This window comes from Oratosquilla oratoria, chromosome 9, assembly GCF_046742065.1.
Source record: "Oratosquilla oratoria isolate Oo_2021 chromosome 9, ASM4674206v1, whole genome shotgun sequence".
NCBI lineage: Eukaryota > Metazoa > Arthropoda > Malacostraca > Stomatopoda > Squillidae > Oratosquilla > Oratosquilla oratoria.
This window is the reverse complement of record NC_134785.1, coordinates 47096224-47111063: the sequence shown is the minus strand read 5'-3', so window position 1 is coordinate 47111063 and position 14840 is coordinate 47096224. Positions and strand designations below refer to the sequence as shown.

Below are 14840 nucleotides of genomic sequence, written 5' to 3'. Positions count from 1 at the left end.
TCATTAAGTTCCAGTTCAATCAATATGTGGTCACTTTTACCTATTGGTGTTTTATATTCAATCTTGTCCACTATTCTAGGTTCAGATGTAATTATTAAGTCTAGCCTCGATGGTTCTTCTTCATTTCTATACCTAGTGTTCTCTTGTATCCATTGTGTCATTGAATGGTCAGTAATCATCTCAAGTAGAGCATTTCCCCATTAGTCATCACCACTCTTTACTGTCATTTCTTCCCAGCAGATTTCTTTGCAATTAAAGTCGCCCATCATAACTATTCTTCCTCCGTCTTCCATTATTTTAGTTAATGCTATCTTTGTGTCCTCTAACATACTTTTATGTTCACTCTCCTCCCATGAGGCTGTTTTCGGAGGCACATAATTGATCACAAATTTTCTGCTCTTCTTATCTCGGTCTTCCACTTCTATCATAATCATCTCTACTGTATTCTTTCCATATATGACACCTTTCACGTTTATATCCTTCTTAGTCAGGAACATAACTCCACCCCCTTGTTTTTTCTCTCTGTTTCTAATCCAATAATTGTATGTATCATGTCCTACACTGTTGGGTGGTAGTGGGCCTTTTAATTTTGTTTCTACAATTCCCATTATGTCCGGTTCTTTTTCTTTCAAATAATCATTCAGTTCATTCAATCCTGTTATCAATCCATCTATATTTGTGTAAGACACTCTTAGTTTTCTGCCACTTCCATTGTATTCTCTGTTTCCCTTATGTTTTTCTTTAGTATGTCGAACTGCTTTATTTTCATGTTCACTACTCTCCAATAGAATCTCTCTTTCTCTGACTCCGTTCTTTCCTCGTTTTTTGCCTTAGCTTCAATTCTTTTCTGCTTTTCTGCCTCTCTTTCCTCCTTATTCATTTCTCTTTTTATCCATACCTTTTTATATTGATCATTTGTTGCTAGTTTCCCTGTCTTGGATAGAATTTTCTCTGCCGTTGTTTGTGACCTGAATTTAATCTTAATTGGTCTGGTCTTATCTGTACTATATTTTCCGAGTCTGAATTTTTCCTCAATTTCCTTTATAATTTCTGGTTCATCTTCCTGGACTAATTTTAATAAACTGCTTACCCTTTCATTTTCCTCCTTGATTCTTGCGGTTCTATCTGGGTTATGTTTCTCTTCCATTCCTAATATAATTATACATTTCTTTTTGTCAGCTAATTCTCTTACTATATTCTCCTTCTGTCTCATCACTTTAATAACTGAGTCTTCATTATGTTCTTTCAATTGCTGTTTGACTATGTCAGTGAATGAAACCTTATTCCCTTCTTGAGTTATTCTCCAATTTTTAGCTTCTGTAGCTATTTTCTCACTGTTTTCATTACTATTCTTCTTCAATTTCTCATTCTCCTCCTTTACATTTCCTAACTGTCTTTTTAGGTCCTCTACTTCTTCAGTTAAGTTTCTGTTAGCCTTCTCTAGTTGTTCCAACCTTTCAATTCTTTGGAAAATGGAGTCTACATTACCTAACTTACGTTCCAAGTCCTCGATCACCTTATCAACTCTCTCCTCTAGTCTTATCAGTCGGGGGGGGGGGTTGTGTCCCCCCCACCCTCTTTAAATCCCTGGAACATATTCTCGTCACTTTCTACTGTATTGCTCCTCTCTATACTTCTAATCTTTACATTTTTATTTGCCATTTCGTCATCACTGAGCTGGTCCGGGGGTCGTTTCATGTTGACCTTACGCCCGTCTGCCTGGGCCAAGTCCTCCACATCCTCATTTCCTTCCATTTCCCCAGCAATCCCTCCCCCTCTCCTCTTTCCTTACTTTCCCACTACCTCACGAGCAATTTCCCCCCCCCTGCAAATACAAAAAGGCACTTCTCTTTGCGTTGGTATCCACAATCTGCACTTTTCTTCAGAGCGTTCGTCAAGCCGTCCGTTCGTTGAAAGTGTGTGTGTGTGTGTGTGTGTGTCTGTGTTTGTGTTTGTGTTTGTGTTTGTTCCTCCCCCCCCCTCTCTCTCTCTCTCTCTCCATCAGTCTCAAGTTGTGGATGGAACACAATTTTTTTTTTTTTCGTGTTGACGTACATACCTTATACGTAACAGAGAACAAGAATTATTCTATACATATATCTTCCACTATCCTGACGAACACAATAAAACAACTCCGCCACTCCCCGCCTCCGTCACCATCACTCCACAACCCTTCCACTCCCCACCTCCTGGTGGTGGAGTCAGAAGGAAGGGTCGTCCATTGCTCCATCTTCACTGTCCAAATCAAAGGTAGACAAGGAGGATGAGGCACTTGATGAAGGGCGAGAAGACTGGGTGGACGAAGGTGTTCTTGGCCGAAAAAACGAGGTGATAGAAGTCTGTTTGGTGCAAGACAGCTGTTTCTCGATGACGTCACTCAGTGCTGCTCGCATCATCGGGTACAGTTGATTGCTATTTGAAATGTCCCTGGGTCGCTGGTCAAGAAACTGAAGCACTCCTTCGATGTGGGACCGGAAGGATCAGAAGGATCATCGTCATCATCGTCATCATCGTTGTCATGGCCGTGCATCACTTCCTCAGCTATTTCTTTGGTTGATTGGAGAGCGTAACCTGGGTCCCCCTCATCCACAGTGAGCCACTCCTGGACGTCCTCCTCTGTAACTGTCTCGTAATCACCCAGGGCCTCCTTCACCTCTCGCACCTCCCGGTCGAATCCTTCAAACACTTCTCGCATATCCTCATGGCCTCGTAGCAGGGGATTCCAGGCATTGGCCAATGTAGAAGGGGGCACCTGTTTCCACGCTTTCTCAAGGTTGTAGATTGCTGTCTTCAGGTTATACCTCTTGAGGTTTGCTATTGTCCTCTGGGCTCTGGTGTCTCCTTCTTCTTCCCCCTTGAGCGTCACACACAGAATTTCCTGCATAAAGTGCCGGCGGTAGCGCATCTTTACTGCTTGTATGACGCCCTGATCCATTGGCTGGATGATTGAGGTGGTGTTGGCGGGCAAAAACATGCAACGGATCCTGCCGTCTCGTGACACTAAATCCTCCTTGGCAGGGTGGGCAGGGGCATTGTCGAGGAGGATTAAAGCCTTCACGTTGTGTGGTGTCGTCTTCAGTTCGGTGATCTGGTGCTTGGTGATGGAAGGGACAATGATCTTGTGAAACACGTCCTTGAAAATGCCAGAGGTGAACCAAGCCTTTGCTGAAGAAAAATAGTGGACAGGCAGGTGGTCCATGCAGTCCTTCAGCACATGGGGCCTCCTTGATTTCCCAACCACAACTGGTGTAACCCGGTGTGTACCGTCAGCATTAGCACCAAACAAGACAGAAATGCGGCCCTTGTCCAGCTTCCTTCCTGGCGCATCCTTAACAGCTGTGCTTGCCTGTGTGTTGTTGGGCAGTGCCTTCCAGAATAGTCCGGTCTCGTCAGAATTGTAGAGTTGATGGGATAGCAGTCCTTCGTCACTCACTAATTTCCAAAAATCATTAATGAAAGGCTCCACAACATCGATAGCAGCACTAGCACTCTCTCCACAGACCCTCTTGTTTGCTAAAGGATGACGCTTTCTGAACCTAACGAGCCACCCAGAAGAAGCTCTGAAGTCATTACTACCAAAATCGTTTGCCAGGGTTTCCGCCGCAGACTGTAGATCTACACCCTGCACTGGCAATCAGGAAGATACGTGCTGTTGCTGCCACTTGAACAATGGCTCGTCTAGGTTTTGGTATTTACCCAGCTTCACGGTCCTTGGTCCTGAATCTTTGTTCTTGTGGTGGAAGACAGCTGGGAGATGCTTCTGAGTGAACTGCCTTAACTGTGGCCCTACTTTTTTGATGTCCGTAACAATAACATTCCCAATGCCATATTCGTGGGCGATGGACATTCCCAATTGACCCGCCTTCAGCTTGTCCAATATCTCCAGCTTCTGCTGTATGGTAAGGACGACTTTCTTCCTTTTCCCGGTTTCTTTCGGGATGGTGATGTAGAAAGAAGTGAGGTCGAAGCACAGGTAGAATGCGACTGCCCAGTGTGAACTCTGTGACGCGACTGCCGCCGACTGACGATGTAAACAATGAAACCAAACAAACACACGCTACGCTAAACAAAGTAGTACGCTTAAAACGTATTCATTTTAACTGTTCTTATCAATTTTAAATGTGTTAATATAGTACATATGTAGTTACTTTTATTTATTTTCATGTTTTTTATGTTTTATAACGTTTTAGTATAGAATTTTATTTTATTTTAATTGCATTATCCAAATCAATTTCAGATAATCCCGTTTTTTGGATAATCCGCTTCCGGATAATCGGGGTTTTACTGTAATTATTTTCTTTGCCATCTCTTCATCCATGTAGTCGAAGGCCACTTTCAGTGATCTTGATAAGTTGTAAGTCTCTCCGAATAATTTATTTACATGTTTGTCAGGTGTCAAGTCACTTGAGATGATTACTCCTAGGTCCCTCTCTGAGTTTACTTTCTTTACTTTCTTTGTTTCCAATTGTATATTTTCCCGAAGCTATTTTTGCCTCTTCCAAATTCCATAAAGCAACATTTCTTGATGTTGAAGTTCAGAGATGGAATGGGTGGGAATGATTTTATGCCTTTTCCTTTTTGGCTACCTCCCTTGTAAGGGGGAAAAAGCCTTGGTATATGTATGATGTATGTATTCCCATACTTTATCCAGGTCATCTTGTAGCGATCTGCAATCTTCTTCTGTTTTCACTCTCTTTAGTAATTTGGCATCATTTCCAAAAAAAATTATGTAACAGTTTACTCCTTCATCCATATCATTTATGTCTATGGCAAAAATTAAAGGAGCCAAAACAAATCCTTGCGGGACGCCACTTTTTACATCTTCCCATTTCGAACTTTTGTCTTTAAGTACCACTCATTTTTCTCCCAGTTAAGAAGTCCCTCACCCATTCCAATAGTTGACCTTGAATTCCTCCTATTTTTTTAATTCTACTTATTAATTTTTTGTGTGATACCTTGTCAAAAGCTTTCTGCAAATCCAGGAAGGCGCAGTCTGCCCATCCATCTCTTTTTTGTATTATCTAAATTAGTTTCCAGTAAAAGCAGATTAGATTTGTGGTGCACAATCTTCCACTTCTAAAACCAAATTGTTTGGGGTTTATTATTTTATTTTCTTCCAAGTGTTTGGTCTATCTGTTTCTGATAATCTTTTTGCATATTTTTGCTACTGTGCTTGTGAGGGACACCAGTCTAAAGTTTGTAGGATCTTCCCTGTTTCCTCCTTTGTGTGTTGGTAATATGTTTGCATCTTTCCAATCTTGCGGTACCTTTCCCTCTTTTAATGAGAAGTCTATTATCTTGTGTAGTTTATCTGTCAGTTCGTCTATACACTCTTTCAATATCCAATTTGCAATTTCATCTGGTCCGTGCAACTTTCTGACATCTAGGCTTTTTATTTGGTCTCTTATTTCCCTCTGTGTTATTTTTATTTCCTTCATCATGGGTGAACTTTCTAGTTGTTCGTCCTCCCGGGGTTGTGAGCTCTCAATTGTAAAAACAGACCTGAAATGTCTGATCATAACTTCTGCCATCTCTGTGTTGTCTGTGTATTCTTTATCTCCTTCACGCAATTTAACTATATCATGCTTATCCTTTAGTTTGTTGTTTATATATCTGTAAAAGAGTTTTGGTTGATCCTTACATTTGTCTATGATATCCCTTTCATATTCTCTTTTTTTCTTTCCTGCATGTTTACATATTCGTTTCTAATTTTTTTTTTATTTTTGCCATTTAGATGTTACCCTGTCTTTTTTCCATTTTTTCCAAGCTTTATCTCTCCTGGCTTTAGCCTCACTACATCTTTTGTTGAACCAACATTTTGTATAAATTTCTTTTTGTTTCTTTTTTTATACATATTTATTAACTCCCTCTTTATAATGTTTAATGCTTGATGATGTCCTGAATGCAAGCATGCTAATGTAGTTCTTATTTTTCTTGAGAGGGATTTCTCAAGATGGATTACTGAGATTGGTAGTCTGTCTTGGAGAGCTTGTTTAGTGATCTGAGTGTGTAGGTGTTTTTGTGTGGATGTATTGTGTGGTACTGGTGGTAGGTTGTGTATGTTTGAGCATTGAGCTGCTGACTACCTCCCTTATAAGAGGAAACAAGACTTGGTATATAAATAGACAGTAAGCTGCTGGAGTGTTTTTTGTTATATTCAGTTGATGGTACTTGTGTGATATGAGATGGGCAAGTGGTGTTTAAGATTCTAGCATAGAATTGTAAACCATGCATTTACCTATCTTGTCACATACTAGCATTCATTCCTACCTCCCCTCATCACTCCTGATACCCTACCCACTGCACTTCCAAACTCTTATGTCATCCTTCCCTTTCAATTTATTTTCACTCGGTGCTAACACTTCCATCTCTCTTCCCACAGTCATTTTACCAATCTCTTCCCTTTAAATCTCATCTGTACTACATCCAAACTTGTTTAATGACCCAGCTATTAGGGTTCTGGTTGGCTTCCTCCCAGACTCTATTATGCTTTGACCTTTTGTAGGAGCAAAATGCAGTAATTGTGAATATTCACTACAATGAATATCCCTAGTTAATTTAGTCACCTTCTGCAACACACATGGGATATGTGTGGCAACCTTATTCCCACCACCATCACCACCACAGGGGGATAAGTACTTAATATATTTATTCAGAAAAGCATATCATTAATTATCATTGTAAAATAGTGAAAAAAATTATAGCAATTGATTTGGCAGAGTCCTTATTTTGAAAGTCCCAGACCCCCAAACTATCAAAATTTGACTGAATGTTGTATTTCTTTAGTTATCATGAACCATAATTTAATGTAGATTCTCTTATAGGTGATAGATGATCTGATATACATTCTAACATATTGATAACACTATCAGGTTGACTACCCAACATTTTGGAGTGTAGGCAAATGGTGTGAAAGTTTTCGACGTCTTCTGGACCGAATGGAAATAGATCATGTTCATATTTTTGGGGTAGGTAAAATGTATTCACTATTTTGTGGTTAATTTATTATTGTTAAGTAGATGTTACCATTCTTGATATCCTTTTTAATAAAGAAGCAGCACAACAATTATAATGATTTATGATGCGAATATTTTTGCAGGCATCACTTGGTGGATTTCTTGCGCAAAAGTTTGCAGAACTGACATCCCAATGTCCTCGTGTCGCATCCATGATTCTTTGTAACACTTTCACTGATACAAAAATCTTCAACTTCACCGACACAGCTCCACTGTAAGATTTTTTTTCTTTTTAGTATTAGAAAAGGCTTATGACAGGGTAGACAGGAAGGCACTGTGGGAAGTATTGCAGATATATGGGATAGGAGGAAAGCTGTTAAGAGCAGTCAAGAGTTTTTATGAGAGTATTGGAGCTTGTGTTTGAATTAGAAATGGAGAGAGAGAGTTGTTTGAGGTAAAGGTGGGACTTTGCCAGGGATGTGTTATATTGCCCTGGCTGTTCAATTTATACATGGAGGGGGGTGGTGTGAGAGGTAAATGCAAGGGTAGTGGGTCAGGGATTGGAGATGATTAAAGAAAATGGAGAAAAGTGGGAGATAAGCCAGTTGTTGTTTGCTGACGACACTGCTTGTGGCAGGATCAGAGGAGGGATTAAGGAAGTTAGTAACAGAGATTGGGAAGATGTGCAAAAGAAGGAAGTTGAAGATAAATGTGGGTAAAAGTAAGGTGATTAGATGTACAAGGGGAGGGAGTGGCAGCAGACTAGAAGGAAGTGGATATTTTTAGATACTTGGGTGCAAATGTGGCGTGAAAGGGAGGGGTGGAGGTGAAGGTAGAATGTAGATTGAGAAAAGTGAGTAAATGCCTTGGGGGATTAAAAAGTGTAATGAGAAATAGACATTTGGGAATGGATGCTAAGAGGAGATTGTATGAAGGAGTGATTGTGCCAACAGCACTGTATAGGGCAGACACATGGAACATAAGAGAGGAAGAGAGGAGTTTGAATGTGTTTGAGATGAGGTGCCTGAGAAGTATGATAGAGGTTACTAGGCTGGATAAATTGAGAAATGATGAGGAGAGTGGGGGTGGAAAGGGAGTTGGGAGATAGGGTTGATGAAAGAGTATTGGGATGGTTTGGACACATGGAAAGAATGAGTGAAGAAAGACTAGTAAAAGAGGTGTGGAAAGAGTGAACATGAGGGGTTGACCTAGGATGAGATGGATGGATGGGATAAAAGGGGCATTGGGAAAGAGGGGAATATCAGTTGAGGAAGGACAGGAGTGGACAGAAGAATGGAGAATGCTTGTATATGAATGATACTGTGATGCATGAGGGGGAGTGGGTAGGGGATGGGGTCTGAGGGAGTATGTATGAGAAATAAATTGACACAGCCTGAAAGGATTTTTGCCTTTCTTCTCCTTTTCTGCATGAGGAGGACAGAGAGGGGGGTCGCCGATTTAATGAAGCGCCCTTGCTGTGGATGTGCTGTGTCTTGCGACACTGCTTCTGACCCAGGGCAGTGGACAAGATGCAGGGATGACCCATCATCTAGGAGGTGCCAAGATAAGAGGGAGGGAAGAGGGCAGAGGGGAGTAGAGTATGTAGGGGATGGAATGGGTGGGAGTGGTTTCTATGCCTTTGTTTTTGGCTACCCCCCTTGTAAGGGGGAAAAATCTTTGGTACATGTATGTAGTATTAGAAAAGTATTCATTTCATAGATGAAAATGGCAGAATTCACAAATGATTAGTACATTAATATTCAGTTTCTTTCAGATTTTGGATGCTTCCTTCAACGCTTTTAAAAAAGATGATCATCAGTCGATTTCCTCGGAAAATGATGGATGCTGATATTGCAGATTCTATAGATTTCATGGTTGAAAGGGTAAGGATGTATTGCTTTGAAAATAAACATCTTTTATAAATTTAGACTGTAGACATGTCATGATTGAATTACATGCATACATATACCAAAGGCTTTTTCCCCCTTACACAAGGGAGGTAGCCAAAAAACAAAGGCATAAAAACCACTCCCATCCATTCCGTCCCCAACATAATCCATTCCCATCCACCCTCTTCCCTCCCTCTTATCTTGGCACCTCTTGGATGATGGGTCCTCCCTGTGTCTTGCCCACTGCTCTGGGTCAGAAGCAGTATCGCAAGACAGCACATCCACAGCAAGGCTGCTTCATTAATTTGGCGACCCCCCCTCTCTGTCCCCTCATGCAGAAAAGGAGAAGACAGGGAGAAATCCCTTCGGGCTGCATCAATTTATTTCACATACATACTTCCTCACCCCACATCCCCCACCCACTCCCCCTCATGCATCACAGCATCGTCCATACACAACCATTCTCCTTTCACCCCTATCTTCTATTTTCACCTGTCCTTCCTCAACAGATATTCCCTTCTTTTTTTTTCAAAACCCCTTTTACCCCATCCATCTATCTCATCCTAGGTTGCCCTCTCATGTTCACTCCTTCCACCTCTGCCTTCCACACCTCTTTTATTAATCTCTTTTCACTCATTCTTTCCACATGTCCAAACCATCCCAATACTCTTTCATCAACTCTATCTCTCAACTCCCTTTCCATCCTTGCTCTCCCCACACATATGTATAAAAAAAGGCCTCTTTCCCCTTATAAAGGAGGTGGCTACCTGTAGCATGCACCCACCCTTCACCTATTCCATGCTTATAAAACCCCCATTTGCTTTCCTTTTTATCTTAGCTCCTTGTAGATCTACTTTCTACCTTCCCACTGCTTGAGTCAAAAACATTGCAACAAGACACAACAACGGGGACTGAAAATCTAATCTGGTTTACCTCCACCCAACACTGCTTCATTACATGGATGGTATGGGGTTGAACCAACTCTGATTGTCAGGTCTTACTTTGGAATGGTTGTATCTTTGCTTTCCCTTTGACCTGAGCAGTGTAAAAATGGACAGGAATGATACTTCATCTACAAGGTGCTAAGATGGTAGGGACAATGAAAAGTTTTGGGTGGGTGGGTTATGGGTATTTTGTGGGTGTTTGCTTTGACTTGGCCCCTTATAAGGGGAAAAGGCTCATTGGTATATATGTATGTGTTCCTAGTTAAAAATGTTTGCATTTCTTTTCCAGTTGGAAAGTATGAGTCAGAGTGAATTGTCAGCCAGACTTACACTCAATTGTTCACAGTCTTATGTAGAGCCTCAGCGAGTTCAGGTACGTGGAACATTCTTAATATTTTTCTTTAGACCTTGTGTCAAGCTACTGACACAAGTAATTGGCAACTTATATTCTGTATAGATGAGAAATTTGGATATTTTGTGTATTTTCTTCACTATTAGAGTATTGTTTCATAGAACTGAATTCTACAGAATGTCAAGGTTACTATACTGGATGTGTTTGATGAATCTGCCTTATCACAATCAGTCAAGGAAGATATGTACAAATGTTATCCGGAGGCCCGTCTGGCCCATCTTAAGAAGGGTGGCAACTTCCCCTTCCTTTCTAGAGCTGATGAAGTTAATATATATGTACAGGTAAGTCACTGCTAGAGATATTTGCTTTGGGAATGTATGTGGCAAATTGGTGTCATAGTAAATTTTAGTATATTTCTCTAGTGATTTATATAAATATAGCAGTTACCCCAGCATTGAGTCAGTGGTTTATATTTTGTACAGGACCAACAATGGGTACTTTTGGTGGTCCTGCTCATGTTTTCACCTGTATTTGTTCCAGATCTTCACTCCACAATTCTCTCTATCCCAGTCTAAACTACCACCTGAAATATCTAGACTGTTTTGCTGTAAAAGCCCTGCCAGACATTTTCAACTGATCATGGATGCACATCTCATGTCTTTGACTTGAGAGCCAAAGTTGCTTTACCTCCACTATCTTATTACAGGATGCTCACTGGCTGAGTGGGTTAGTGTTGCTACTTGTGATAGAGGTTGCAATGATGGCATTTTGAACCCTGCCACGAGTGAGTTGGACCAAGGCCATGGTTGATTCAATTCCATGCTACAAAGTCCTCTATAAAGTGGCACCATCCTAGCCTCCTGATAGGGGGGAGTTCATGATGTTAAACCAGATCAAATTATTACATGGCAGCCATGTCATCTTCCTCATTTCCATTCGAAGGTGCAACCATGAAGGGCTGGTGCATGGTCTTTGGATTGGGACTAAGATTTCTCTCTATCAACTTTGTATTTCATCCACCTTTGAATACAAGGAGAGCTGACAACCAACAACTACTGAACTTCCACACCTTCAGTCAGTAACATAGAATCTGTCTTACTCTAATATAGTGCAGACATTAGTCCAAGGTTTCTTGTGATAGAGATCTATGGGAGGGACTGAAGACCATTGTCAATTAATGTGTGGCTGCAGGTTTTCAATCAGCAAACATGAGGAAACAGTTGAATAAACCTAAGAGACTAATAGTACAGTATAACATTAAATTATGTATGTATAATGGGCCAGAGATTGGAGATGGTTAAAGAAAATGGAGAAAAATGGGAGATAAGCCAGTTGTTGTTTGCTGATGACACTGTGCTTGTAGCAGGATCAGAGAAGGGATTAAGGAAGTTGGTGACAGAGTTTGGGAAGGTGTGTGAAAGAAGGAAGTTGAAGATAAATGTGGGTAAAAGTAAGGTGGTGAGATGTACATGGGAGGATAGCTGCAAATTGGAAGTGAGTATTATCCTTTTCCATATGTTGGCATCATGTGGTGAGAGTGGGTAAACGATGACGCTGAGTGACCCTAAATTCTGTGAACCAGCTTGATCATGTTTTCTGTGTTTATTATTACTCAGAGAAAGAGAATGAGTAATATAGCAGTGACTATATTTTATAAAGTGAGTATTGTGATGCATCAATCATTGTACCTCAGGCATCAGATGCTGCATGCAAGAATTTGACTCATATTGAAAAAGTTAAGGGAGAGAGACTGGAGGAAGTGGATAGCTTTAGATACTTGGGGGCAAATGTGGTGGGAAAGGGAGGAGTGGAGGTGGAGGTAGATTGTAGTCTGAGAGAAACAAGTAAATGCCTTGGGGGATTAAAAAGTGTAATGAGAAATAGACATTTGGGAATGGATACTAAGAGGAGATTGTTTGAAGGGGTGATTGTGCTGGCAGCACTGTATGGGGCAGAAACATGGAATATAAGAGAGGAAGCATTTAGATGTATTTACCTAGTTGTATTGTATGGGATGGGAGCTATGCTCATTGTGATCCGTTTTCGTATCTCTCCACGTCCAGTTTAGTTTTGAACTCGTGTATAGTTCTGGCATTCACTGTTTCACTGTTCAGCCCATTCCAGACATCGATCACTCTGTGCAGGAAACTGTTCTTTGTTCCGAAGAATACAAACTCTTCGGTACTCCTTACAATAGGATATCTTCGCGTAGCGCGAATATTTCTACTGCGAAATTAAAATCCTCACTCTGTGGGTCTGGGCAACGCTTATCCTCAGTAAGGGGCCCCATTGGGGCAAGGGGGGGGCCCTTGCCCTCCACCACAAGTCTCGCACACTATAACCATTCTCTTCGCAGTAGTGAGTAATATAGCAGTGACTATATTTTATAAAGTGAGTATTGTGATGCATCAATCATTGTACCTCATGCATCCAATGCTGCATGCAAGAATTTGACTCTTATTGAAAAAGTTAAGGGAGAGAGACTGGAGGAAGTGGATAGCTTTAGATACTTGGGGGCAAATGTGGTGGGAAAGGGAGGAGTGGAGGTGGAGGTAGATTGTAGTCTGAGAGAAACAAGTAAATGCCTTGGGGGATTAAAAAGTGTAATGAGAAATAGACATTTGGGAATGGATACTAAGAGGAGATTGTTTGAAGGGGTGATTGTGCTGGCAGCACTGTATGGGGCAGAAACATGGAATATAAGAGAGGAAGCATTTAGATGTATTTACCTAGTTGTATTGTATGGGATGGGAGCTATGCTCATTGTGATCCGTTTTCGTATCTCTCCACGTCCAGTTTAGTTTTGAACTCGTGTATAGTTCTGGCATTCACTGTTTCACTGTTCAGCCCATTCCAGACATCGATCACTCTGTGCAGGAAACTGTTCTTTGTTCCGAAGAATACAAACTCTTCGGTACTCCTTACAATAGGATATCTTCGCGTAGCGCGAATATTTCTACTGCGAAATTAAAATCCTCACTCTGTGGGTCTGGGCAACGCTTATCCTCAGTAAGGGGCCCCATTGGGGCAAGGGGGGGGCCCTTGCCCTCCACCACAAGTCTCGCACACTATAACCATTCTCTTCGCAGTAGTGACCGCGTTAACATCTCTCTACTATACATGTTTAGTTTACGGTTTCCCCCTTGGTGGGCCGATTCTCAGTCAAACTCCATTGTTGGCGCGGCAGCGAACCGTTAATTACTCGCCGATTCTCTGTTTACGTATGGGCCGAGAATCGAGCAACCCGCTTCGATTGTCGCCAGCTCACTCCCAGGACGCAGAGGAGTTCGTCGTCCTTCAATTTCATCGGGGTTTTCCCTACGCTGTCCTGTGTCCTGGAATTTCTTAAGTATTGTTCCCTTAACTGCCACCGGGTATCCTGCCCTTCACTGTAAGTATGGACTCTGGTTCCAGTATTGTTGTGGTTCAGGAGAGGTTTGGTGCCTTCGCCGAAGGGAGATGCCTTTATCTCACCCCCTTTACCGCCAGCCCAGGTGGGTCCTCACATTTGGTGTTTCCAGTGTATAGCTCTTGAGTGTTCGCCTTCATCCCCGTGTGAGACGTGCATTCAGTGAGATGATAGTCAGTGTTCCGTGTACTTTCATGTTCACGGGAAGGCGCATGCAGGGGAGGAGGTGCGCGAGCATAGAAAGTGGCTTCCCTCTTCACCCCCCAAAAACAAGAGAAGGCAGACTACGGCTTCAGAGGAGACGAGCAATTCTCTCCCTCCTCCACGGCGTAGTAGACAGGAAGCCAAGTTGTCCTTTATTCCTTTAACCAGGACGGTTAGCATAGACGGACATGCGCCTCAGGCCACCTCTAGCTACCGTTCCTGTCCGAGATTTTTCCCGGATGAGGTCGCTTGCTCATTGGGACGATAAGCAGTGGTCTGCGTATTTTCATGCTCACAAGAAAGTGCAGGCAAAGAACGAGGTACGCGCGCAGGGAAGATCCCTTCCCCGCTCACCCGAAACAAAGAGAAGGCATGCTGCGCTGGCGGAGGACAAGGGCAGTTCTCCCCCTCCTCCAAAACGTAGTAGACGGAAAGGTTGTACAACGGCTATCTCGAGTCAGTCTCAAGCCAATTACCTCCTATTCCATCACCCAAGGCGGTTAGCTTCGACGGGCATGCGCCTCTGGCCCCCGCGAACTATCCCCCGAGTACGAGCTTTTTCCCGGATGCGTCCGCAGGCGGGCCCCCCCCCCCCCCCCGCGACGCGGCCCGGTCCCCCTCCTCCAAAACGTAGTAGACGGAAAGGTTGTACACCGGCTATCTCGAGTCAGTCTCAAGCCAATTACCTCCTATTCCATCACCCAAGGCGGTTAGCTTCGACGGGCATACGCCTCTGGCCCCCGCGAACTATCCCCCGAGCACGAGCTTTTTCCCGGATGCGTCCGCAGGCGGCCCCCCCCGCGACGCGGCCCGGCAGCTCACCCCCCCCCCACGGACAAAATACCCGATTTTGGAGCCGACGAGCGCTTCGGCCTCTCCTTCTCGGGAGTCTCGCAGTCCTCCTTCCTCCAATCGTAAGACGAGCCGGGTCATTCACAGAACCCTTTCTATGCCCGGGGGGCAGGAGGCCCGAGGTGTACCCACGCGCGCGTTAGTCGCGGGTGGACAGGCGCCAGCCACGACGGCGACGACGTCCACAGCGCCGGGGATGAGAGGGCAAGTTACCAAACTTCGCAGGATTCCCAG

General features: G+C 42.9%; 1 protein-coding gene across 6 annotated transcripts in view; it reads left to right on the top strand.

The window, feature by feature from the left end:
- The window catches only part of LOC143028370 (maspardin-like), a 67462-nt gene that overhangs the window by 37088 nt on the left and 15534 nt on the right, over positions 1-14840 (top strand). For 5 of the 6 annotated variants that reach the window (XM_076190350.1, XM_076190346.1, XM_076190348.1 and 2 more), the window contains 5 exons: positions 6873-6968; positions 7100-7230; positions 8731-8839; positions 10079-10162; positions 10318-10482. In XM_076190350.1, the coding sequence (XP_076046465.1) occupies positions 6873-6968; positions 7100-7230; positions 8731-8839; positions 10079-10162; positions 10318-10482 (585 nt within the window). Of the gene's footprint in view, positions 1-6872; positions 6969-7099; positions 7231-8730; positions 8840-10078; positions 10163-10317; positions 10483-11083; positions 11216-14840 lie in introns of all 6 variants that reach the window. The other variant, XR_012966725.1, reaches the window with a different exon arrangement.